This window comes from Python bivittatus, unplaced genomic scaffold (genome assembly GCF_059951505.1).
Source record: "Python bivittatus isolate LINGU-HERP-01145 unplaced genomic scaffold, Pbiv_v1 ctg000080_np1212, whole genome shotgun sequence".
NCBI lineage: Eukaryota > Metazoa > Chordata > Lepidosauria > Squamata > Pythonidae > Python > Python bivittatus.
In genome coordinates, this window is record NW_028277035.1 from 67,934,372 (window position 1) to 67,959,979 (window position 25,608).

At 37.1% G+C, this 25,608-nt stretch overlaps 1 protein-coding gene across 5 annotated transcripts in view; it reads left to right on the forward strand.

Moving 5' to 3' along the window:
* Nucleotides 1–290: 290 nt before the first annotated feature.
* The window catches only part of RAD18 (RAD18 E3 ubiquitin protein ligase), a 125,163-nt gene continuing 99,845 nt past the window's right edge, over nucleotides 291–25,608 (forward strand). For all 5 annotated transcript variants that reach the window (XM_088134311.1, XM_088134309.1, XM_007425484.4 and 2 more), the window contains exons 1-4: nucleotides 291–427; nucleotides 3,167–3,248; nucleotides 12,275–12,336; nucleotides 17,105–17,175. In XM_088134311.1, coding sequence (XP_087990437.1) covers nucleotides 374–427; nucleotides 3,167–3,248; nucleotides 12,275–12,336; nucleotides 17,105–17,175 — 269 coding nt within the window. In that variant the 5' untranslated portion in view covers nucleotides 291–373. The remainder of the gene's footprint in view (nucleotides 428–3,166; nucleotides 3,249–12,274; nucleotides 12,337–17,104; nucleotides 17,176–25,608) is intronic.

The following is a 25,608-nucleotide window of genomic DNA, read 5'->3' on the forward strand; positions in this document are numbered from 1 at the left end:
TGATGAACTACAACTCCCTGCATCGCTCATCATTGGCCACGCCGCCTGAGGTACTGGGAGTTGTAGTTCAACATTACAGAGAGCTGCAAACTCCTGTCCCTGTTGATCAGCAATAAAAATAACTTTTGCATACGCTAAATAACCCTTCAATTAGATCGACTGGAGCACTTTGCAGCACTCCGGGTACCAAAATAAAGCTACTCCAAGGAAAGGAAAAGAAAGGAAAAACTACGATACCCAACAGCCTCAGCGATCGTCCCGGAAATGTTCCCCTGCCGCGCGTTCCTGCAGGACCCAGGAAGACCGGTCGCGCGGGTAATTTCGAGCCCGGCGGGCGGGAGAAGTAAAGTTTTGGCAGCGACAGCTGGACGTCATGTCTCTCTCGGTGGCTGAATTGCGGTGGCCTGAGCACCTTCTCCCGCTGAAAGTAAGTAGAGGCGGCAGGGAGCCCAATTTAAGGCGCGGGCTGCCTAATTAGTGTGGACTAGGGCCTTATCGGTGCCCCTGATCTTGGAAGGGATGATGGTTTAATGAGAAAAGTATTTAGGAATGCGTGTGGCTTGCCTTTTCCTTCTGCTGAAAGAGCTAAGCTAGAACCTCAGCGTCACTTCTGTTAAAAGGTTTAAGAAAGAAGATAAAAACTAATACAAACTAATATAAAGGAAGGAAGGAAAAAGAAAAAGAAATGAAAAAAAAGCTAAAAGTGCAAGAAAGAAAGAAAAAAGTAAAAGAAAAATAGAAAAGAAAGAAAAAAGATACAAAGAAGTGGCTTCTGATCTTCTTTACAGCAGTTATAAGTACAATTATAAATTTACCTCTTTCTCTAAAGTTACAACATCACTTTCTTCTTTCTATAATCTATCCGGTCTAATCATCAAAACCATAAATCATAAGTTCATTTTTTCTGTTTTATGCAAAAAAATCCATAAGTCAAGTTCCATCATCTTTACCAACCATTCATTCATTGTGGCTATTGCCGAGTTAGTGTCACTTCTGAAAGTCTGACAGGCTGGTATTTTCAGCGGGTAGAGGTTGGTAAAGGTAAAATCTCAATTTGAGCCCAAGTTGTGGTAACTGCTTAAACAAACATTGCTTGAAAATAATCTGGAAGTGGTTTGCTACTGCCTTCTTCCAGGCTAGTCTGCAACCGTGATATTTCCTGATGATCTCCTATCCCAAGTACTGACCTGACACTTAAAGTACAACAGCAAATTTTACCATCTCAGCTTTCTAGTTCTGCTTTTACTCATTAGTAAAATGTTAACTGTATTGATATAATGTGCCTTAGATAGAAGGAAATATGGCAAAGAGTTGTCAGGGTGCTATACCATAAAAATGTAAATGAAGCCTGTATCAAATCAGATCAGAAGCAGTAAGTAAAACAGTCAGTTTAAAACATAAAAGGATGATTTACCAGGCATCAAAGCAAGAAGAGCGAAATGAAGCCCTGTAGGAATTAAGTATAAATAGAGATTTAATTTGTTAGCAAAATATATACAAAAAGAAAAGAATTGCTATTACATCTGCAGTAAATTCATATTGATTGATTATTTTATTTATTAAACATATTTCTATGCCATGTGATTGCCCTGTTCAAGAGGTCAGCCTGCCTGATGAGATCTCTTCCTTGTGAATCCATTCCGTATCTCCATTCTCATTACCTTTTTATTAAAGTATTTTGAAGGGATCATTGCCTTAAGGTGTTATTTCAAAAAATATGTTGTACTTTTGCAGCCCTCTGAGTATCCTCTTTGACTTTTGATACCGCCCTCTTGTATGTGGATGCATACTTGGCAAATGTGGTTTCCATTAGTACGCTTTCCCAGTGATGACTACTTGTGTATCTGCTTGGAGGTGGTTGGTGTCAATTCCCATGTTGTCTGTGGGAGAAATGTGGTATTATTAGATTTGTCTGGAATGTTATAGTGCTAAGAAGCAAGCTGCTGTCAAGTTAATGACAATGCCATGCCTCTACATAGAGGCATTCTTGAAATATTAGATGATATTTGATCAAATAGAAGTTGCCCAACGGACTAGCTGTTTAATTATATTTTACTGGCTGATTGATTGGCATGCCAGTTCTATGTTTGGCTATACTGACCCTATACAGGTGCCTTCCAACATGCAATGATGCTGCATATAAAGGAAAGAGACCGATTACACTCTGCCATTTCTGTCTCTGAGGCTGCATGATCCATGTGCTTAATATCCTCATGCACACATAAGGCTCTTGCATGATTGGGAAGGAGCCCAATCCCATCAAAGGCCTTCCCCCTACATATTCTAAAACTGCAGGTGTTAGGGGTAAACACTCCTAGTTCATGATGACAGTGAGCAGGTGAAGATATCTGTATAGGGATGCTCTTTGTTGCTAACACATTGAGAGCCCCTAATTGAAAGTCATAAATGAAAGTCATATTTAGATACTCTTGGGAACCTCTATGCTCCAACAATTCTCTAAATTAGACTTCTGGGGCAGAGAAAATTGATAGTGTCTACTTATGAATCCATTCAAAATCTATGGTACGTAGTGTCTTATTAGGTCAACATAAGGTTTCATTATCTGATTTTTAAAATTTTGGGGTACAGTATTGCAAACTGCTGGAAGAGATTGGACTCAGGTTGTGAAGAGGGAAGTTTGGTTTGATCATACTGAACTCATGAAGTCTGCATGACCAAAGTCCAAAATAGAATATGGGAAGAAATTTCAGGCATTGAAATTATAGGTTCTTCCTGCTATTGAAACAATTTCAGGTTGCAGCTGGGATTTCTAGGGCGGTGGTGTAAGAAATAGAGTAACTATGTTGATTTTTCATTCTTAGCTATACATTTAAATCCTTGGACGTTTTCTTAAATTAACTTAAATAGTTCCCCTAGTACAATCTTAAGCCTCATAATATTCTACAGATGTTGTTGAACCACACTCCCATTACCCCCAGCGTTGACTGTAGTGATTGGGAAATGAAGAGAATTGGAGATTCAACACATCTGTTGGGCCTAGCAGAGAGCAGGTTTGTTATGCTATGATAGTTTTATAGAAAAGGAATTACATTCAGTTTATTACTTTTTTCAGTAAGTACTTTCACAAAATGACTTACTGAAGTATGAACTAAACTTTTCAGTTTACTCTGTATATAAATATTGTAATTTTTAAAATGTTTTTCAGGAAGTTGATAACTTGTTGCGTTGTGGGATATGCTTTGATTACTTCAACACTGCAATGATAATTCCACAGTGTTCACATAATTGTAAGTATAGAAATGGTTTCCTTCCTCCTGCCCTTTTCTCATAATTATGCATTTTTATGTTTTTTTATTCTGTTTCTCAGCTGAATCTACCAAACCCATGCAAAATATAACAAAACAATAAAATGAACGGAACTAATCTAAATTAACAACAACAGTCAGATGTTGACGTTTTCTATTTGTTTAATATTTTAACTACTTCCAATCAAATCCAAAGGTAAGACTTAACGTTTGTACTGAAGCTAAACACTGGAAACTTAATAAGTGTCTGTGATATTGGAATTTCCTAAATTATAGAAATTAATGGCCAAATTGCTGATCTATCGCATTTCAAAGTAGCTCAGCTATATACGATTGCTATTGTTGCATGGTTTCTTGAAGTATGCATAAAAAAAGAGAAAGTGGGCTACCAGGAGCCAGTTACTTTATTATTCCCTAAAGTCATGATATCTAATACATAATCTAATAGTTTGAGTTCCTGATGTTGACTTATAAAGAAGTAAACGTGAAAATGTATTATTGTCCAGCTTCATTCTAAGCATGTTTGCTTGGGAACAACTCCCAGTAAATTCAATTATTTCTGAATAAATATGCTTTGACACCTCAAACTGTGCCTAGGGATATGGGATTATAGTCTAATACTGATTGATTAATCAGTTTGAGTTATACCCTGCCTTTCTTCTCTTATGAGTAGTTAAGATGGCTAGCAAAATTTAAGAATGGAATATAGTTAAAAATACAGCTCAACATAGACAATAAAATAAATACTAAAATAATCTAACAATTAAAAGTTTGGCATAAGATATATGTCTTTACAAATGCAGCAAATAATGAGTGACCATAGGGACGAAATGCACTTCCTGAGGGAGTGAGCTGGGAGTGGTGCAAAAAAGCCACTGCTGCAGATTTCAGCAACCATACAGTTTCATAATAGGAGAAGCTGTCCTTGGTTAGGGCCTAAATTCTTTCGGGTTTTATAGTTCAACACCAGCACTTTAAACTGTGCCCAGTAAACAACTGGCAACCAGTGCAGAACTTTCACTGCAGGTATAATAGGATCACTGTATCTTGATATTTGTTTATTTATATATATGATTTATATGGCTGCCCAACTCATGAATAGCAACTCTGGGCAGCTAACATAAAATCAAAATAATGAATAAAAAGAAACAAAAAACCCAACGTAAATACAGCACAATTGAACCCAAGCTGGAAACATAATCTAATCCAACTATAATCCAACCATATAATCCAAACATAATCCAGTCCAACTGGATAGGTTCATCTAATTCTCTGGTCCAATGCACAGGACCAAGGCTTATGGAAGGCCAACAGTGTTGGGGCCAACTGGATCTTTGAGAGGGCGGTACACTTTCAAAGGGTAGGTGTTGTGATAGAGAAGGCATGCTTCCTGGATCCTGACAGATTACACTGTTTCATAGAAGGGACCCTAAGCATGTCCACCCTGTTGGATTTCTTGGGAGAGGCAGAGATGATTGGAGTCAGGCAAGTAACCCAGCCCTGTACAATGAAGAACGTTATAGATAGTAATAAACATCTTGAATTGTACCCAGAAGCTTATAGGGAGCCAGTGTATCTCATGAAGTAGTGGTGTTACATCAGGGTCTGATGGTATACCCATAACTATCCACACTGCTGCATTTGGGAATAGTTGCAGCTTCTGGATGGCCTTCAAGGACAGTCCTATGTAGAATGCATTACAGTAGTCCAAACTGGGGATGTCCAAGGCTTGGATGATCATAAGCAGGGCCTCAGTTGAGGGGTCTGCTCATGATCTTGCTTGGATTAAGCTGAAGCCTGTTCTTCCTCATCCAACCTTCCACAGCTTCCAGACACTAGGAAAGAACCTTGATGACCCCACTTGATTGTCCCAGGTAGGCCTACCTATTACATTTTATACCACCTGCAATTTTGGGGCAGTTTTAAGGGATAGTTCCAAATAGAACATGTTGCTATACTCAAAACAGGATATAATCAAAGTGTGGATAACCATCATCTAACGTATCTGACCCTGAAAGGAATGCAGTTAGCACACTAGATGTCATGATGCAAACTTGCTCCACACCATGGCTTTTGCCAATGAATCCAATGACAGGTACGGATTGCGGAGCACTCCCAGACCGCAAATCTGTTTTTTCAAGTGGAGTACAACCTCATCTAAACAGGTTCCAACGTAGTTCTCAAGTTCAGTTTCATATTTACCTACAGTAGTTCTGACTTTTGTGGATTTAATTTCCTATTGTTTTCCCTTAGTGTGTTTTCAAGCCCAGACTGTTCAAGAGTACCTGTTGCTTGGAACTGGATGATTAGGAGCAATTGCATTTGGTATTATCAGCATTCTGACAATGTGTGACTCCAACTCACCAGATGATTCCCCTCCCCCTCCCCCAGCATTTTCATGGGGATGTTGATAGCATGGGAACAGTGTGGAAATGGAACCACAGTAAAACGTCCCCAGGGTCCAATCCTGCCAGGCAATTCAGAAGGTTACTACAGTTGATGGAAATTAAAACTGTGGTCCAAAAGAACTAGCAGAGCCATGCTCTACTCATAGAATTTCTGGCATAGGACATCCACCAAAGCAGTTTCAGTACCATATTTCCATCTAAAATCCTTATGGGAATGGAGGAAGAAAAATAAGTATCATTCAGTTACCTCTGGAGGTATAACACTACCACTTTCTCAGTGACATTTCCCAGAAATGGAACTTTTGAGACTGGCCAATAATTACACAAACTCCAGGTCAAGGGAAGATTTGTTCAGTAAAGGTCTGATTTCTGTTTCTTTTAGGTGGGGGTGAGAAACACACAAGTATGTCTTGCTACAGTAAATTCTATAAGCTAATTATGCATCTGACGGATATTTTTCCTCCCATTAAAAATTGCAGTCTGGCCTGTCCTTTCTTAACCAGATGCCTTCAAGATATGTGGGATTAGACTTGCTATCTTTTTCAGCCAGCATGGACAACAATTAATTGTACCAAAATTCAATCAGTCCAGCTTCAGGTAAATGTGATTGTGAGTTCTGTAATGGATGCTGAATATTGCTACTGCTACTTCAGCATCCATAATCTTAAAGTTTTCTATAGCATCCTTCTCTGAACTAGTCTTCATATTCTCTGTTTAAAAATACTGCATTGCCTTTTTATGCAGTTGCACTCAAGAGAACCTTTTAAGATGGAGGAACTAGAAACTGCATGTAACATCATTTCTGTGTTGCAGATCTACAACAGCTTCCACCCCCCACCCCCCTTGGTGGCCTTCAGCTCTCATGATTCAGTGGCTTTCAGCTTTCATAATTCCCAAGCAAAAGCCATGTATGTGGGCTTTTTACAAAACAGCTCTGTGACAAACCTGCTATTTGTAATGCCGAATCAACCTCTATTTTAGGGAAAAAATCTTTTAATTTGCTAAATTATTTCTAGCCTTGGAGCATACTTTTGGTCATGTTTTGAGCTGCCTGACCTTCTGATTATTTTTTCCTGGTGTGTAATTGTAAGATATATTTCTGAAACACTGGTGGAGTATTTGTCTGTTCTGGCTTGGTGGTTCAGCAGTTGAGTGCTGTAATTAGTTTTGTATGTACAGTTCTTCAGACAGAAATCTAACAGAGTGTCATTGCAAATACAGAGCAGGCATAGTGCTGAAGACTGTCCTTTGGGTTCAGCTTCAGTGTTTATCTCAGGGTGTATTCCAGCTCTTCTGAGGCATGAAGATTGAACAGCATGTAGATCAGTTGTGCATTTTCTAAAATACCTCAGTTCTTGGAGGGGGGATTTTGAGGCAGACAAATTAATCTCATTTATAATCATACAGATAATAAAGCTTCTTTCTTAATATGGATTTTAATGATGGCATTTTTCATTTTTAATGTTATTTGTGTGATCAGTGATGTTAAGGTTGAACAGGAGCTTTGTTAACATCTCCTTTGCTCTGATCTTAAGAGATGATGTAAATAAATCAGATCTTACATTTGCATTTTCAACAATATAAGCAGAAACAAGGAACTGGCAGCTAGTGGTGGGCAGCTCAATTAGGGCTCAAAAATTTTCAGGTACAAAATGTTTTCACATCTCTTTCAGCCACCGTGTATCAGCATTGGACTAGATGACTAATATCTTTCATTCTAGAAAATACTTCCTGGTTAGGATGTTAATAAATGAACAATAAACATTCATATTATGCTTGCCTGGATGAAAAGTTGGTTGATCTTAAATTAGTCCATTTTAAATAAATGACATTGGAATGTAATGCATAGCTGTCAGCCCTGCAAAATCTGGTCTTTGCTTCCCTTTGATTTGTTTTTACATAACTTAGGAAGAGAGAGCCTGACTTACTGCAACTACAACAGCTGCTATTTGTTGAAAATGCTCAGGGAGTATTTTCAACACTCTGTTTTGGTCATATTATAGGAAAAAGGAATGGCAGTGTATGTTTTGCTTCCCCAATTCAACTGTAAGATTAATTCCCCAGGGAATTCGTATAGCAAAACATGTTGTAGGAGTGAGGTGGCCCAGATGAAAAAAAAGTCAGCAGTTAATATTTGTGGATATGGATGATGGACTTTTTGAGTGGTTGAGGGGACTGAAAAAATCATGTTTTCTATTGCTTTTACATTCTGTCTTATAGCTCTATTAAGTAATAACAGAGATTTATTATGTGCCATCGAGTTGGTGTCTGGAGAAAATGTATCTGTTTTCTCCAGGAGGGTCTGTCCCCAACCTGGTCCTTCAGGTCTTCTAAGAGTGCACCTATTGCTGCTATAATTGAGTCTTTCCACCTTGCTGCTGGTTGTCCTCTTGTTCTTTTTCCTTCATCCTTTCCCAGCATTATAGACTTCTCCAGAGAGCTAGGTCTTTGCATAGTGTCTGAAATATAATAATTTTGGCCTGGTCATTTGTGCCTTGAGTGAGAATTCTGAGTTGATTTGATCAGTAATCCATTTGTTTGTTTTCTTGGCTATCTGTAGAATTCATATGAATCTTCTCCAACACCACAGTTCAAAAGCATCAGTATTCTTCCTATCCTGCTTCTTCAAAGTCCAACTTTTGCTTCCAAAGAGTGTCACAGAGAATACCATTGCTTGCACTATTTTGATCTTTGTAGGTATAGACACAGCATAGCAGATATATTTTCCAAAGCCTTCATGGCTACTCTACCAAGTGCTAGTCTATGACATATTTCTTGACTGCTGGTTCCTTGAACTGTTGATAGTTGACCTTAAAGGCAGAAGCTATCCACCACCAGTATATTTATTGTCAACTCTAAGGCTGGTAGCTATACCTATTGTCATTAGTTTGGTCTTCTTTATATTTAATTTTGGTCCCATTTTTTCATTTTGTTCTTTCCATTACTAGAGCTTCCAGATCATTTGCATTTTCAGCTATCAGAGTACTGTCATCAGCATAGCCCAGGTTGTTGATGTTTCTTTCTCCACTTTTAAAACCACACTCATCTTCTTCAAGTCCATCTTCCCTCAATATATATACCGTGTATAGGTTGAATAAATAAGGGGAGGGTATATAGCTTTGTCTCACTCCTTTACCAATCTGGAGTCAATCTGTTTCAACATGTTCTAGCTGGACTGTGGCTTTCTGATCTGTGTGCAGGTTTTGCATAAGGACAATGAGAAGTTCTGGGATTCCCATTTTTCTAAGCACATTCCACAGCTTGATATGATCAACACAATCAAAGCCATGTCTATAATCAGTGAAGTACATACTGACTTCATTTTGGTATTTTTTGGTTTTCTCAGTTATCCAGCATGCATCAGCAATAATGTTCCTCTGCATTTTCTAAAGCCAAGTCGATCATCTGGCATCTCTCTCTCTCTCCATGTGGGACTCTATTCTGTTGGATGATACTAAGGATTCTTTTGCTAACATATGAAATAAGGGATGTTGTATTAGTAGCTTGCACAATCTGTTAAGTTTCCTTTCTTTGGTATAGGTATGTAGATTGACCTCTTCCAATCTGTTGGCCACTGTGTTCTCCAGATTTGCTGATACAACGTAGTTAAAACCTTTACTGATTCTTCTGTTGCTTGCCATATTTCTACTGATATTCCATCAATTCTGTGAGCTTCCAATTTGGTAATGACTAGAGGATCTAGTTGATCTAACTTCATCTTCTAGTACTAGAGGTTCTTGTAAGTAGGGAAAATCTTCTAAAGTATCTTGGATGTTGACATCTCTGCTGTACAGAATTTCAGTATACTCTTTCCATCTTTGATCTTTGAATCAGTTGCTGTCTGCCTATTGGCATGTGTTACTAGCTGTCCATTTCCTTTAGCATACCAATTGAAGGTTGGAACCTCCTTCTGAGTTCAGAGATCTTTTGGAATACTTTCCTTGTTTCTCCATGTCTGTTTTCCTCTTTGATGTCTTTATGGATGTTATATAATAATGCTTCTTGTCTCTTCTAACAGCTCTCTGAAATTCTTAAGTTCCTTCTTGAGATTCTCTTTGCAGATTCAGTTTTTTTCCCCCTGCATAGCAACATCAGCAAATAGATGTCCCAAAGGCTTTAATCTAGCCAAGTCATAAACACCATTAGTACTCTGAAAGATCCACAGCTCTTCCTCAGTAGCATGTTGAGAGCCATCTGGCCTGAGGGGCCCATCATCCAGCCCTATATCATTAGTCATTTTATATTTTCTATCCATATGGTTTTCTTGGTGAAATACAGAAATAGTTTACTATTGCCTTCTCCTGTGCAGTATGAATTGATGCCTTTGCCACTGTTGCTAAAGTGATCATCTGCCTCCAGCATCTTCCTATATCGCTGCTACCCAATATAGATGCCTGCTTGCTTTAGCTGGGCAGCTGAGATGACCTTTACACCTTGGGTATAGAAACCATGATGAGGAAGCACAGTAGGACTTTCGGGGGAATAATGGAGATTGTGTTCAAATTTCTACTCCACTGGAAGATGTACTTCAGTATAATGTAACTGAATAGAATATGAATTGGTGAATTGGTGAAAGTGTCTAGCAACTGACTTAACAGTGTAGAAGAATGACTTCATAAATATGTAATGAACATTAGAGGTCAGAATAATTTTTTAATTCAAGTAGTTATTTGATGTTTTAAAATATAAGAATTGGTTACTAAAATAATTGACACATTTGAATTCCAAGTCCTGTTGGGATATTCCTCCATGCTTCGGATGAAAATATGGATGAAACAACTCACCTCTTGATGATGTAGAGAATGACTATGTGTGAGCAGTTGCTCTCTGCTCATGGAAAGACTTCTGAACAGAGCGTAAATAGAACATTTATGCTGCTGAGGAATATATTCAAATTCTCTGTACTGTGCTTTTTGCACTAGGACAATTATATCCACTTAGAGAAAAACAGTGAAATTAATGGATTTTCAAGGGCAATAAACATACTACCTGATTTGAAGGCTGAGATAGGTGTGCTGAACTGTGACTTAAGTGCTAATTACGTTTTGTAAGCAAGTTGATTATTACTGGCCAGAATAATGTTTTCCTGACAAATGAAGTAAATTCTACACTGCTTGGTTGATAATCATAAATGCTGACAATTTATACTATCATTAATAATACTCAAAAAAATTTTTATCCATGACCTGTTATGTGATTTTAAAAAATGGGTAATTTTAGAGACCTGGACTTTCTTCATGGTGTTGTGTTTTATTTTTTGTTTGGTTTGATGTACTTTCATGATGGATACTCAATTCTTAAGATATCAGGATTTTCTCCAGCCATTCTATATTTGTTGGTCTGAAACTCAAATTTCCTTTAAAACCAATTTATAACTGCACTGTATTTTTAAATTAAGGGATTGCTTTGATTTTCTTAAAGAGGCCCACCCCCTTTAATATGGTTAATTTGTTACATAAAGACTAATCCTCCAGATCTGGGCTGCAAAAATCAGAACTTCTTGATGGTGGCAAAAAGTTAGAATGATTGTAGGTGAGTTGAATAATAACAGCAGCAACAACAATAATGGATAGTGTGTAATGAAAGAAGAATGAGGCCACAGAAGAAGTGAGATTGGAATGACCTGGTTGCTGGTGAAGCTGAATAGAGTGGCTATTGACTGGAAGGGTGGCAGGCAAACATTACAGAGTTGGAAAAGATGGCAGCAGAGTATAATAGATAGAGTTTGGTTTTTTGGAGAGATGGGGTGACCTGAGTTGCCAAGAATGGTGAGTTTGTGTATGTTGCTGACCTGATTCCTGGAGCCACAAGGAGGATTAAGTTTCAGATTGGGGGAGGATTAAGTTGCATATTAGAGGAGATGGTGAAGCATGGGCCATCTCTAGAGTCCAGAGAAAAGCAAAATAATGGTGGAGAAATGAAAGGAACTGGGGCACTGTGAAGCAGAGAGAAAGAGAGAAAAAGACCAGGGCACAAATGGGCCAGGAATGAAGGAGGAATGGTGTTGGTGAGAAGGTAATTAAATGGAGCTGGAGGACAGGAGGAGGAAAAAACAAACAAACAGAAGATCAGGAAAGATTATTACAGTATTTTGGAACAGCAGGAAAACAGTCACGAGCAGTGGGAGGTACTTGGTTGATGAGTTTCTGATGATTTACAGTGCCGTGTTTTGACTGTTGTAATATTATGTATTGTTAAGGGTCTAGTTTTATATATTGATGTTTATGATTAAGATTGTTTTTATGATTATTATGTTAACACTGTATATCACTTCTGTGAGCTGCTTAGAGTCATAATGATTGAAGCAGCAAAGAAGCATCTGAAATAAAGATGCTTTATATCTGTTTTGCCAGCCTGTCTTATCTAATTTCCTCTACTGTACTTCGTGAATATAATTATTGTGAGAAATATTTACTTACTCATTTGGATGCAGAGGAAAGATTTTAAAAAGTGCTAACAGAATGAAAGACATTTTGAAAAGTATAATAAAATGAAAGAAATTTTGAAATGTGTCCATAGAAGATCAAATCTCACAATTTGCACTGTTGTTAGATTGCTCTGTTTTGCTTATGTTTTGGGTGTGTATGTTTTTTCCTACAGATTGTTCTCTCTGTATTCGCAAGTCGCTGTCCTATAAAGCTCAGTGTCCTACATGCTGTGTGGTAAGCGTGCCTTTCTTTATCATGTTTAAGAAAATGTTTTCAATTCTACATCTTACTGCCATCTATGCTGGATTAGGCTTTTGAGCATAAAATGTAGAAGTACGCATAGGTAACTTTGGAGAAGGCATGCAGGAAGAATTAAGGCAAGATAAGCGGCAACTCAGTCCTGGGAAAGGAGAAGGTGTGAGAAAGGAACTCAGAATAGCTCTGCCTTGCATCTGTTTTGCATAAGGGGGGGGAAGAGGGAAACTCTGGCAGCCTTTCAAGCTTCTGTTATACCTTACAACAGTGTTGTCCAAATGTGGCCACTTTAAGATGAGTGGACTTCAACTCCCAGAATTCCCCAGCCAGCATGGCTGGCTGGGGAATTCTGGGAGTTGAAGTCCATTCACCTTAAAGTGGCCACGTTTGGACAGCACTGCCTTACAACAATAAAGTAGCAATCCTGTAATTCTTGCACTGTTTCCTGACCTGGCTTACTTTGAAGGGCTGATGTATAACTATATTCAACAGCTTTTTTTTTTTTTTTTTGTACATATCCTCAGCACCCCAGATCAGACTATTGAAATTCCCCAGTAAAATAACCAAATGTCAGTGGTATGATTTCTCCCTGCTTCTCTGCAACTGAAGGTAGGAAATAAAAGCAGGAAGTCTTTGGGAAAGAAGCCATTTCTATTTGTGCCACTAATCTCATTGAACACTGGATTTTATGTTAATTTTTTGGAACATTTCTCAAAGTTTTGTGGGAATTTTAAAAATGAGAATAGGAGTGGGAAGCCCCCCTGTTTCCACTCTTAATCCCTCAAAACATATTTGGCCTTGCCCTCTGGTAATATCACTGTGCCACTGTATGTATTCTGTGGCTCTTTAGAAGCATGAGGGGCTTAAAGGGGGCCTTTGACCCACCCGATTTGTATGATCCCTTGTCCCATTTGTTCAGTACTGAGATGTTTATGAATGTTATACACTGAAGCTATAGGTTTCAAGTTATAAACTACTTTGGAAAGATAGCAATCTTGATTAGAAATTCCTTAAATAATTTTGTTTCAATCCTTCAGAGCCTCTTTAGTGATATTAATGTTGCGGTGTACTATTTCATATGTCTAGTATTTTTTTATAGATACAACTGCAATTTAGTTTTATATCTTTTTGGCAGTTTCCTACTTCCTTATATCTTCTGCAAGCAACAGAATTTACTCTCATGTGATCTGTTCTTTCTACATATACACTATATGCACAGAATGAGGGAGAGAGGCATTGTATGTACAGGTAGTCCTCGCTTAATGACCCTAATTGGGACTGGCAACTCTGCCACTAAGTGACGCAGTTGCTAAGTGGGAAATCACATGACTGACTGCTTTCTGGCTGGAAAGAGACAAGACTAGTAAGTTATATGCCTTCAGCTTTTGTTTGCCTCCTAACCACTCCCCCACCTTTTGGAATGCTCGAGTGCCTACTTATTGTCTTGTACGCATTAAAAGCAATGCAATTGCACTGGCAACCCAGGGCTAGGAGCCGTAGGCACGCTATGCAATCACCTTATTCTCTTTAAATCCCTTTCTCTCCAATCTCTCTGTGAGGGAGGGGGAAGCAAGCAATTTCTGTAGGCAATCTCTCCTTTGACCCTCTCCCGCTGCTGGTGTGATCACATTGCTCTCAATGTGTAGAAGAGCAAACGGCTTACTCTCTTGAAATCCCCCCTTGCAGAGCAGAGAGATTGGAGAGAAAGAGATTTCAAGACAGTACTATAAGCTGTTTGCGTAATGTACCCACAGCTCCCAGCCCTGGACTGCTGGCACCACCGCATTGTTTTTGATGTGTAGAAGAGCAGACAGCTTACTTTCTTGCAATCCTTCTCTCCAGTCTCTCTGCTCTGCAAGGGGGGAAAGAAAGAAAAAACCCACAGGTTTACGTATTGGACAAGGTGTACTGACTGTAATGGTGACTGTGAGACTGAAGGTTGCTCTGAAGGTAATAAATGGTCATAATTAGGTCTTAAAGTTATTTTTTTCAGCACCGCAGTAAGTTTGAACAGTCACTGAATGAATGGTCAGTAAGTGAGGACTACCTGTATGTACAATAAATATAATAATTCACCAAACAGTGAAAGTGCTAGCAGTTTTTGCACATATGGATGGAGTGCTAAACTTACAGTTGTTCCCCCTAATGTGTCAAGTTGCTGGTATATCCAGTCTTCTTTATTTTTTTCTCTACAGTGTTTGTGTGTATGTGTGTGTGACAGAGAATTAAGTCCTCCTTTGACAAGTTGTAGCAAGTGGCTTTTAGTCATCTTTTAAATTTATCATCAGCTTATACAGAAATTGGCTTAAACTCTGCCATTTTATGTGTGTATCATGTTAATTTTCAGGACTGAAAACCAACACAATATATAATCTATAAGATTCAGTTCTCCAAGAACTTTTATAGGGTAATCTTCATTCATTTCAGTGAAAGTGAAGGAACTGTTTATTGACATGCGCACTGATATGTAGTATTTATTCTCTGTTCTGAAGTAAAAGTAATCTTGATGCCTTACAAAGTAAACATGGGGACATTTCAAAATAATCACGTAATAAGACAACAAATGCAGCCAGTAAATTCAACTGTGGTGTCCAACAATTACTAATCTCCATCTCTCAGAGCCATTACCACTAACTAGTAATCTAAAGGCATGGAGTAAGTAAGTGTATGAAGAGTTGATGGTTCAGGTGTCGAGAACCTGTTTCCAAGAGGAGTTTTGGAAAATAAAACCTATATTATAGGTTTGTAATAGGAGCAAGTAACAATAATAAAACTGGAAAAAAAATACATTGGACACCTAGTCCTACTTAATATTTTTGCAGGCATATTTCAATATAAACTGAAGTTTCTGATAACCCATTGCATGGGTTAATAGATCAATAAACATCCCTTGAGGTAGAATAAACTCCTTTCTCAAAAGGTTTTTTACCAGTTGGTTAGGTGACACACTCAAAAGCAGCTGCTTTACGCTAACCTGCTAACCCTCACCAGGTTTATTACAGTAAGCAAGTTTTTGAAACCTTTACTGCTTCACCTGGGTTTGGAAAAAGAGACCGTTGGATTACCAACTGCATCCTGATGACATCTTAGGATATGACATATTCCATATCCTAGGATGACCTGACTTAGTGGCTTCATGTAGATGTTAAATGACATGGAAAATACTGTGTCCTGTGACACTGCTTTCAAGAAGCTGTTCATGTATGAATAAAGGCCATCATAACACAGTCTTAAGCACATACTACTTGCACAGCCTCTCCAGAAGATAAACATGGTTGATGGTACCGAAAGCTGCTATGAAGTCCAAGACAACCAAAAGAGTTGTATTTCCCTTTTTTCCTTGCATCAAAGGACATCCCACAGTTTTAGAACAAGGCAGTTTTAGTGCCAAGCCAAGCGTCGACTCTGTTTGAAATGGGTCTAGAAAATAATTTTCATTCAGGTGTGTCTAGTGTTGATACTGTGTTTGTTAGATTACAGGCTGTTAATAGAAATAGCTGTATAATTAGAAGAAAATTGTAGATTAAAGGGACAGTCAGACATGGAAATATAAGGTAATGCCACTTGTTTAACAACCAGTATCAATGTTGCAATATTAAGACTGAGAACATTCTGCCATTATTCAGCCTACACATTTATTGTATTGCATTTCATTGTGTTTTGCCAGAACCAATCATAGATAATATTCAGCAGAGCCTGCTGTCACTTGTTTCTATCTGTAGAGTGATATGCAGTTACATTACTGAGACTTCTCTGCTCTGATTGTTTTGTAAAATTAAAATTGAATACTTTGCTAACAAACAGTTATGATCTCTACAATACAGCTTCATGTTAAGGAACCATGAAGCACATTTGAGATAATGGTTCTGGAGAAGAGCATAGATCCTCTGTTATATGTGTAGGATGCAAACTCTAAATATTCCTAAAAATGGCTAAATGAAAAGGAACTCTGTTACATTCAACTGTACTGGATTAGTTATTGCTTCTAAATTGCTAGGTTTTAATGCAGTCCTTAAAACAATAGTTTGTATGAAAGATGTAATGAAAGGTTTTGATAAGACCTGGCAAGATACGTCTTCCTCTCAAGCTCTAAGGTCTAAATGGATTAATTAGGCTGTAAACTCTTCTTGGAAGTTGGAAGTCTCCATACTCTGCTCCCAATCTCCCTTGACGTCTCCTGCTCATTTTGAAGATTGCTTTGTGTACATGTCTGGAGCAAATAACTTTGTTTCTGTCTTTATATCTTCAACATCAAGTATTGTGATGTTTTTCTAAAGAACAATAGAAAGTCTGGCACCATACAAGGCAACTAAAAGCACGAGGAAGATGATTATCAGTTACATAAAATAATAAGTTGATGCAGAAAAACTTTCCAGAATCTCTGTTCCATAATTAAATATTGCCTTTTTTAATGTTCTGCCTCCCATTTCCCTCTCCCCCTTCCCCCTTGTGGCTTAACATTATTATCTTACAGCAGGTACTTTTTGCTTTCAGAAGTAATTTGTGATCATGATAAACTGTTGGGGATTAAAGTGTTTATTATTTTGCCCATCATATATGATTGTTTTTTAGATTATAAATTAAACTCTAGATAACATTTTTCATTTTTTTCTGTTTAAAATTTTTCAGCAAATATATGTGGATCTCATGTTTATGTTTTCATATGTAGGAATTAGCATACAGAAAATTTAAGAGACTAGTAATAGCCAAGTGAACAAGTACCACCTTGAACATTTCTGTTTTACAGGTAGCCACAGGACCTGACTTGAAAAATAACCGGATATTAGATGAGCTGGTACAGAACTTTATTTCTGCAAGGTACTCAATAATTTTGCAAATTTCAGAATGAGACTCAGGTGTGACTCAGCTCAAAATCATGGACTAATACTGAGCTAAATATATTTACAATATCTAAATGTTCATGCAACATCAGATTATATGTGAGGAGTCTGGTGCAGGTAATATATGCAGTATTTATTTTTATCCATATGCGGATGTAAATTTGGGTACACAAAGCATTGTCTTCCTTATCACATTGACTGGCTGCAATTTAGTGCTGTTATAGATAGGAAACTATTTCTGAATACAGGGGAGGAGAAGGTAGAATTGAAGAGTAGAATAAGATTGGAGTATGATATAGTAAACCATGAAATGTTTATTATGTAGTCTGTCCTAGGTTCAGTTTCCTGTATTTCCTGGTTGAAATGGACACATAACAGTAGATATTTGTAATATTGAAATAGATGGACAAATAGCTTGGCCTAGCAGGCCCATCTATTTAGATGATATTGCAACATTACCAATTATATCTCCTGTGGTGGCAGGCAAAACAGCAAAAGAAATTGTGGGCCCTGAGCTGAAAAAGATTGCATAGAGGAAAGATGGGATATAAATTTAATATGTAATAATAATGCCATTGAAGGTTAAAAATTATGAATACCGTTCTTCAGCTCTCAGAATTTCAAATTCTTCTTTTCCCTGAGAAAAGGCTTCGGGTTTATATGTCTGGTAATATTGTGATGATTATTTGCTAATAATATTTCAGTGAGCTATTTGTTCTATATTCAAACATTGCAGCATCAATTTTAATTCAAGCAAGTAGAGTTAATGGAGTTGTATCTAACTATATCCTGCTTTGTTTAATGAAGTCTGTCCAATCTTGCATTCTGTGAATGGAAGTTGGGGACTTGCTTTGTGCTGATTTCCCATTTCCTTCCTCACTGCACTCCCTCTGTGCACCCTCATCCAGATCAGATCTATATGGTTGGAACATAGTGGCATATGACATGATGTGAGTATGACTGCAGGACAGAGATTTGCAAATAACTGCCTCCCTCCCTTCTTCTATTCATGGAAGCCATTCCCCCCTACAGAGAGTCACCTAATGAAGGTGAATATAAGCACCTAAAAGAGATAAGAATATAGTCTTAATAACAGACAAAATATCAGTTTTAAATGCTGCTTTATTTTGATTTATGTCCTGTATTTCTGAACATAAAGTATTCAAGGTGATAGACAATTTAAGAAAAAATATAAAACTGTATAAAGACAATTCAAGTTATTGCTCCTGCAACTTAAAGGTCTGGCCGTGCCAAGAAGGAAGAGACCTTCACAGAGAACAATATACTGCCTATGGCACCTACTTTTTCATATTTGTACCTCACTGATTTTGGATTATCTTGGAAACTAAGATGGGTCAGCCTTGGCTAGAACTTAGATAGAGTGCCATCAGGGAAATCCAGGGTGGTTGGCCCAATTTGGAGATCTAACGAACATCCCAGAAGAAGACAATAGTAAGCTACTTCTATAAATTTGTTAAGAAAATTACATGGACATGTCTATGAAGTCACCAAGAGTTGAACTCAGCCTGAATGAGACTTTACATTTAATCATTTCACATGACATGCTAGTCTGGCTTGTTGAGAAATGATTTAGATTAGCCTGGTGGGGGAAAAAAACCCTCTTGTGTGGCAGTCAGCATTCTGTAAGATAATAGTTGGTAAGTCTGTCGTAGAATTAGAGCAAGAATAGGTTTTCTTAACAAGAAATGGAACATTTCCTGTCAGCTAAACTGTGTTACTATTGACTGGTTTATATTTTGGGTCCCCAAAATATAATATCTTCACTAGATGACTCAGAATTGTCTACCCCAGCGGTCCCAGTAAACCTTTCTATGTAGAATAAATTGTTCTTTAAAAATGAAGGCAAAGTTGTAGAATGGGACCCAGTTTGTTCCAGATTATGCAGGCAGTCTTCAGGGATCTATTTCAAGGGATGAAAATCTCTATTGAATTGTTAATCTAATAACCTGCATTTCAAACATGTATCTGTTCAAAGTATTACAATAAAACATCACACTTCATACCTCCGACAATATATTATTTTGAAGGGTGTTGATCTGAGAAGTGGCTTATTGCATATAATAATAAATTCATCCCTTTCTTCAGGATATGACTCCTGAATTACAGTATGTTTGCATAATTTCCAAAGCAATTACAATTGAGATTACTTTCTTGAATCTGTGTTTCCTTTACAAATGCTGTGATCTGCTTTGTATCAGTTTTTAGTGAACTTTCATGTGAATTAGAAAAATGCATATTTTTATAAAAACAGCAAAGAGCTTTTGGGTGTTCTTAACGTCTAAATATTATGATGCAATTTCTTCATTTTGAGATAAGTGTCTCCATCTTCTGAGTACCAGATCCTTTATAGTTGGAGTTTGACAACGGTGAAAACATACTTCTTCTCCTATACTCCTTGGGGATTTCTCTGATCTGTAATTGTAAAGTGTGAGTTTTGGCATGACAAGTTGCAATGTTGTTTTCTCCAAAAAAAAAAAAAAAAAGTGTTTAGTGGAAGCAATATAGGGAAAGCTAGTGAACCATGAAATTAAGAAATTCCAATGATTCTTATTACCCCTGATAAAACCCTGAGTTTTAAAGAAGACTGGTCTATCCTAAACAACTTTAATTTCAGAAAAGTCTGACTTGTATTTATGAAGCATTAGTTTTTGTTTACTTTTTTATTGTTTACTATTTTAGCACTGAAAAAGTTATCAAAGAACAAAATAACATTCTAGCTCTTTTTCCTGGGATTGGAATGGCATGAATAAAACTTAGGGAAATCTTTGCATTCTGCCTATGTAAAAAACTGTTATCAGGGGCAAGAGTACTATTTTTTTTTAGCTTGTTGCATAGTTATACAGTTATTTATCTACCTTGAAAACACAGCAAAATATTCTGTATGTATTGATATGGAACTTAAGAGTTGGCTCTACCTTTTTATTTTTATTCTTTTAATACAGAGCAAAAGGAAAAGGAAAGTAAAAAAAAATTAACAAAACCAAAAACTTTGGTTTGTTACAGGCTTCTCTGTAACAGCTCCACCTTATAGAATTCTCTTTCCCCAGAAATGTGTGTAGCTCCCACCTTACTACAATTCTGCAAATGGGTTAAAACTATTTTATTTCAACATGCTTTCCATTCCAACTGAGTGATTGTGGGTACCTATCTTGGGTTTTATCTTGGGTTTCTTTTGTGGTTGATTTGGGTCTTTTGAAACTGACTTTGATTTATTTATTTATTGTTATGTTTTATTTTGTCTTTACTTGATTTTGATATCACTTGGAGTCCTTTGGAATTGGGGTGTATTATAAGTATTGTAAAATAAGTATATAAGTATTTAAAAAGATGAAAAGAAAAAAAAACCCAGAATGAAATACATAATGAGATAATAGCTCATGTTTTAGTGCAGATTCAACCTTGGATGGTTTAGAATCCTGGTGCAATCTCTGGAGACTTTTATCTACAGTGTGATAAAAATGCATATATTTGTTTGAGATAAGGATAGCAGTGTTCAAATAATATTTGAAACAAAAATATCTGAACTAGATATGATGTAATTATGTGAAAATATATTTGGTATTTGAACTGTGATTTGAAATCATTTGTCTGATAGAATGCTGCATTTTGAACCTCTTCATCTGCATTTGTAATTGTGATGTATTTGTGATGTGATTGTGACTCTTCAATACCTTATAACTGTAGTTCTCACAAAAGACTACTGGCATATATCACTAAAAGAAGAAAAGGATAAGAAATGCATATCTGTTCACACGTCTCAGGTCCTATATCATTTCATTATCATGCTATTTGGGCTACATGGGATGTTAGCTACTTTCGAAAGACTAATGAACATGATGTTTCCAAGGATGTGACTATTATACCTTGGCTTATTTTTAATAATTGTTTAATTGCTTGCAGAGTGCTGGTCTAATTGTGAGGATGTCCAAGTGCTTGTGGCCTCAATCTGAGATGAGATATTGGGGATATATTATGGGCAGCAGAATAATCAGCCCAGATCAACGAAGCTGAAGCCATCCTTGAAGTGGACTGAGGGAAGTAGATGTGAAAGTTCCTCAGAATGGTGATGGGGTGGTATGGAAGATTGGACCCTAGATTTTCAGACATTAAAATTTCACTAGCCAGCCAAATCTACCCTGAAGTGCAGAAGAACAAATGTCCAATGGACTGAAGAGTGTGAGAAGGCTTTTCAGATCCTGGTCAAAACATCTATGGGCTACAAGGTTCAGATTTCTTAGAAGACTTTGGAGTAATAGTTGATGGCTCTGTGGTTGGGATTAGGATGGTTTTGGAACAAGGGTCACCAGGAAAAGTCAGTATTGCTTATATCAACAGAAGGCTGCTGCTCTAAAAAATCTGATCTTCTATTAGCAAATAGGTATGTCTGGCTGAAAGTGGACACTGGAAACCTTAAAATATTATCTTTTGGGGAGGACCTTCAGGCTGCTCACAGATCTCCAAACATTGAAGTGGCTGTGTACCTTGTGCTAGATGGACTCAAGAGCAGCATATTGGACCCAGGCATTACAGCCCTAATAATTTACCATAGAATATGTACCAGGTGAAGAGTAGCTAGTGGCTGACTTTCTATCCAGGTATCAGAAGAAGAAGGAACGACCAACCATTGAGGTTTCAGGACAACAACCATGAAAGAAAGCTGGCTGTTTTGAGACTAGGCTGATGCCAGATGAAATATCAAAGAAAGCACAATCCAAATGCTATGTAGTTTGATCCACCTTATTAAAGACATTATCCAGAAGTTAAGGCAAGAGATCGAACTTGTCTTCACATACCACTTTGGAGCCAAAACCCAAAAGATCTCTATAGATGGCTATTTAGAGTTTAAGAAAGGGGTGATGTAGCAGTATGGTGCACCAGATTTCATAAATTTGAAATGCCAGTCTGTCAAACCACTAGGGGCATAAGCCTCTATGGACCCTGTTGATTACACCTGGATGCCCTAACTGCTTAAAAGCTTGGGTAGACAGGATGATAACTTTATAAAAAAATTCCTGGCTACTAACGATAATCACTGGGGCGGGTGTGTGGGTAAAGAGTTGAAAGAAGGTGTAACTTCACCCTAGTTCTGCAAAGGACTTTACTGTTTGATGTTGGCTACAAGTATCTTATACAATGGTGATGAGTGCACTGTTAGAAGACCTGAAAGACCAGATTAGGGACAGATCATCATGGAGAAAATCTATCTATGTTGTTGCTAGGAGTGGAAAACGACTTGGTGACCCATAATCACAAGTATCTTACGAAGGCCTTGCTTATTTCCACCCATTTTAAATGGATCTGGTATTTGTATTTGACCATTTGATAAACTGGCTCGGTATTTTCTTATCCTATTTTTTTTTTTTTTAAAGTCCTATGCCTGAGCCCTAAAGGGGGAGGTATAAATTAAAGTCAGCTTAGGAATTTCATCTCTTTTTTGTGCTACCAAACCTGTCATTGACAACATGCTCTATTGCCTCTTGACCAGAAGAGGGTGTTATGACACTGTAATTCATTTGTCAATCAGAAGAACTGGAGGCAACCTCAAATTTAATCTCTTGGTATACTACCTTGCTTTCTACATCTCCCTTTCAGGCTTTATCAGCTTTCTACTTTACTTCTTTGAATCTGTTCTAGAGAAACCCCTGTTGCAACTTGTACTAGAGAAGTTTTTTCTTCCTGGCTTTCTCTTACTCTCGGTATCTGTAAATTTTGACTTAAGTGCCTCCTTCCCAACTGAAACACAAAAACAATATCAGATTCTTCAAGTTTAAACAAAAGTTACAGTTGAAGTGTATAAGTTAGAGAGCCCTATAAATAATGTAGAGTTAGAGTCAATGGTTATGATGCATATCTGTTCCCAAACCATCTCAGTGTTAATGTAGTCGTGAGATCCTTGAAAATTACGTAGATGGGTTGGAGGTTAAAACATGAATTCATGGAAAAGATAACAAAATATGGGTGGAAAGATTTGTTAGGCATTGAGGAACATGTGGAAACATCTGAACACAGATGAAAAGTATAGGCTGCACTTGAATCAGAATGGAGACTGAGCCCAAAACAGCTTTTACTTTGGATAGAAATATTATGTTAATTGGGTAAAAATGTTTTTCATTGCCCCAAATGGGATGCGCTAAAAATAAATCATGAGTAAACAGTAATCTATGATACCCTGTCAAGGAAGTCAAAGGTTCATAAGAGAAAATGTGGTTTCTAAAAAAATTATTTGGAAGGAGCACTGTATTTATATTTATGTTTTAATTCTGGAAACATCTTAGACCAAAATAGGATAGTGGTTCTTGAAGGAGTATCTATTTGTTTGTCTGAATATCTATTACATGATGGAAACATAGAGGAATGTAAAAGCTGGTAGTATAGGATAATCTCGATATGGACAAATGAAGGAGAGGGAAGGGGATTTTGGAGTAGTAACACTTTGTACATAGAAAAGGACTTTAAATAATTAGAAATCCAAATTAATTCCTTTCAGAAAATTACTGGAAGATGATTATTGTGCTAAAATATACCAACCTCCAAAATAAATATTAGAGTCTTTAATTAGAGGGGCCTTAACTATTCATATAGTAAAAAAAAATGCCCTCTACACTAAGTGTTAAACTTTAGATACCAAAAATGTGCACCTTAAAAAATCGGTTATAAAAATGACTGCAGAGTGTAAGATATGCATCTTACTGGACCAACTGAAAACAGTAATACAGTGCCAGCAGGGAACACAGTAACCCAAGGAAGGCCAACATAATCACATCTTAATTTAGAGAGAAAAGTTAGGGAAGTGGTAAAAGAAAAGTTTAAATGAGGAAACAGATTTCGGTTTTCCAGAATAAGTGAATAAAGGTCACTTAGCTCTACAACATTAAAGGTTCATCTAGATTGAATATTACAAATCAGGAAGATAAAACCCCACATCACCAAATATCACAGCATGAGTATAATGCAGCTTCTAAGAAACTGTTAGAACAAGGAAATAGCCATTTTTAGCTTGAGATCTGAGATGTTGACTGCATGCCAGCAGTGGACATGCCCAGAACACTGGGGCAATTAATAGGTATCTTGCATTAGTACATTCCTATTCTTTCCTGTGCAGCCTAAAAAAATAGTCATACTAATACAACACTTCCCTAGTCTGCCTCCTTGTTTGACCCCTCATTTGGAAGAGGTACCATCCCTGTCTAGCACTGAGATTGTCATTAGTAGATGAGGGGGAAGAACTGCAGATTAAAACTGAACCTGGTAACTTCTCTTTCCTTTTGGTAGAATCAGGGAAGAAACTTGGTGGTCTGCCCAAGCACATCTGCAGGACTTATTCAACTGACTGGCCACCTCAAAAATAAAAATGTTATCCACATAAGTAGAAAAAAGAAAGCAAAGCTACACAGAAGCTACATAAGCAGACAATACTGAATGCAAATAAGAAATAAAAGGCTAAATATAACATTAATATTTAAGAAGTTCTTTAAATATACCCCAAGCAGGAAACCTGTTAGTGAAATGTTGGCTGTAATGGATGAGGTTATTTATTTGCATACTTACCTCTTCTGCTAAAAAAAAAAAAAAAAAGCACTTAAAGCTGGTCTCAAAATATGAAATACAGCATTGGTTTAATACCAAGATTAAAATGTTTTAAATCCATAGGTTATATATTTTAAACCACACAGCAAAAATAAAGAAAATAATGGAATTAAGGGAAGCCAAATGAATTATGTGCATTTGTTGGTAATGAAGAAAAGGTGGGGCAGAAGCTTGTTCCTGAATTCAAGACTTCAGTTCACTTCCTGGATTTGGCATTCTTTTTTAAGTCTATCCTTTTTGTTTTAACTGATTTTAATTTATTAATAAACAGGAGGTTAAACAAAAAGGATGGACTTGAAAATGAATGCCAAACCCAGGAAGTGAACATAAAAAAATTTGTAAGAAAATGTAAATTGATGTATCCTGGCCAAATGAATGAACAATTAATATTGATGGGATCTGGCTGGTAGTAGTGATTGACTAGGAAAAGAATATTGAATTTATGGAAGATAGTTTAGAGAAAACTCAGTGTTCAGTTGCTATGAAAATAGTCACTTCTATGTTGGGAATCATTTAGAAAGGAACTGGAAATAAAATTGTCGATGATGTTACCTAGTCATATAATGAAATGACTGCAAGCAAACAACCAAGCTCAGAGAGCACCAAGGACTCAACAGTTCAACTCTGAGCTACAGATATTCTCTTCTATTGGTAATATTGTCAATATTCATTGTGACCACACTTACCCTAATTATGATCACAGTGAATATTGACAATATTACATAGTATGTAGAGAAAACTGGAAACGATGCAGATAAAAGCAGGCATATCATCAGTGGGTTGGAGGAAGTTTCTTTGAAGA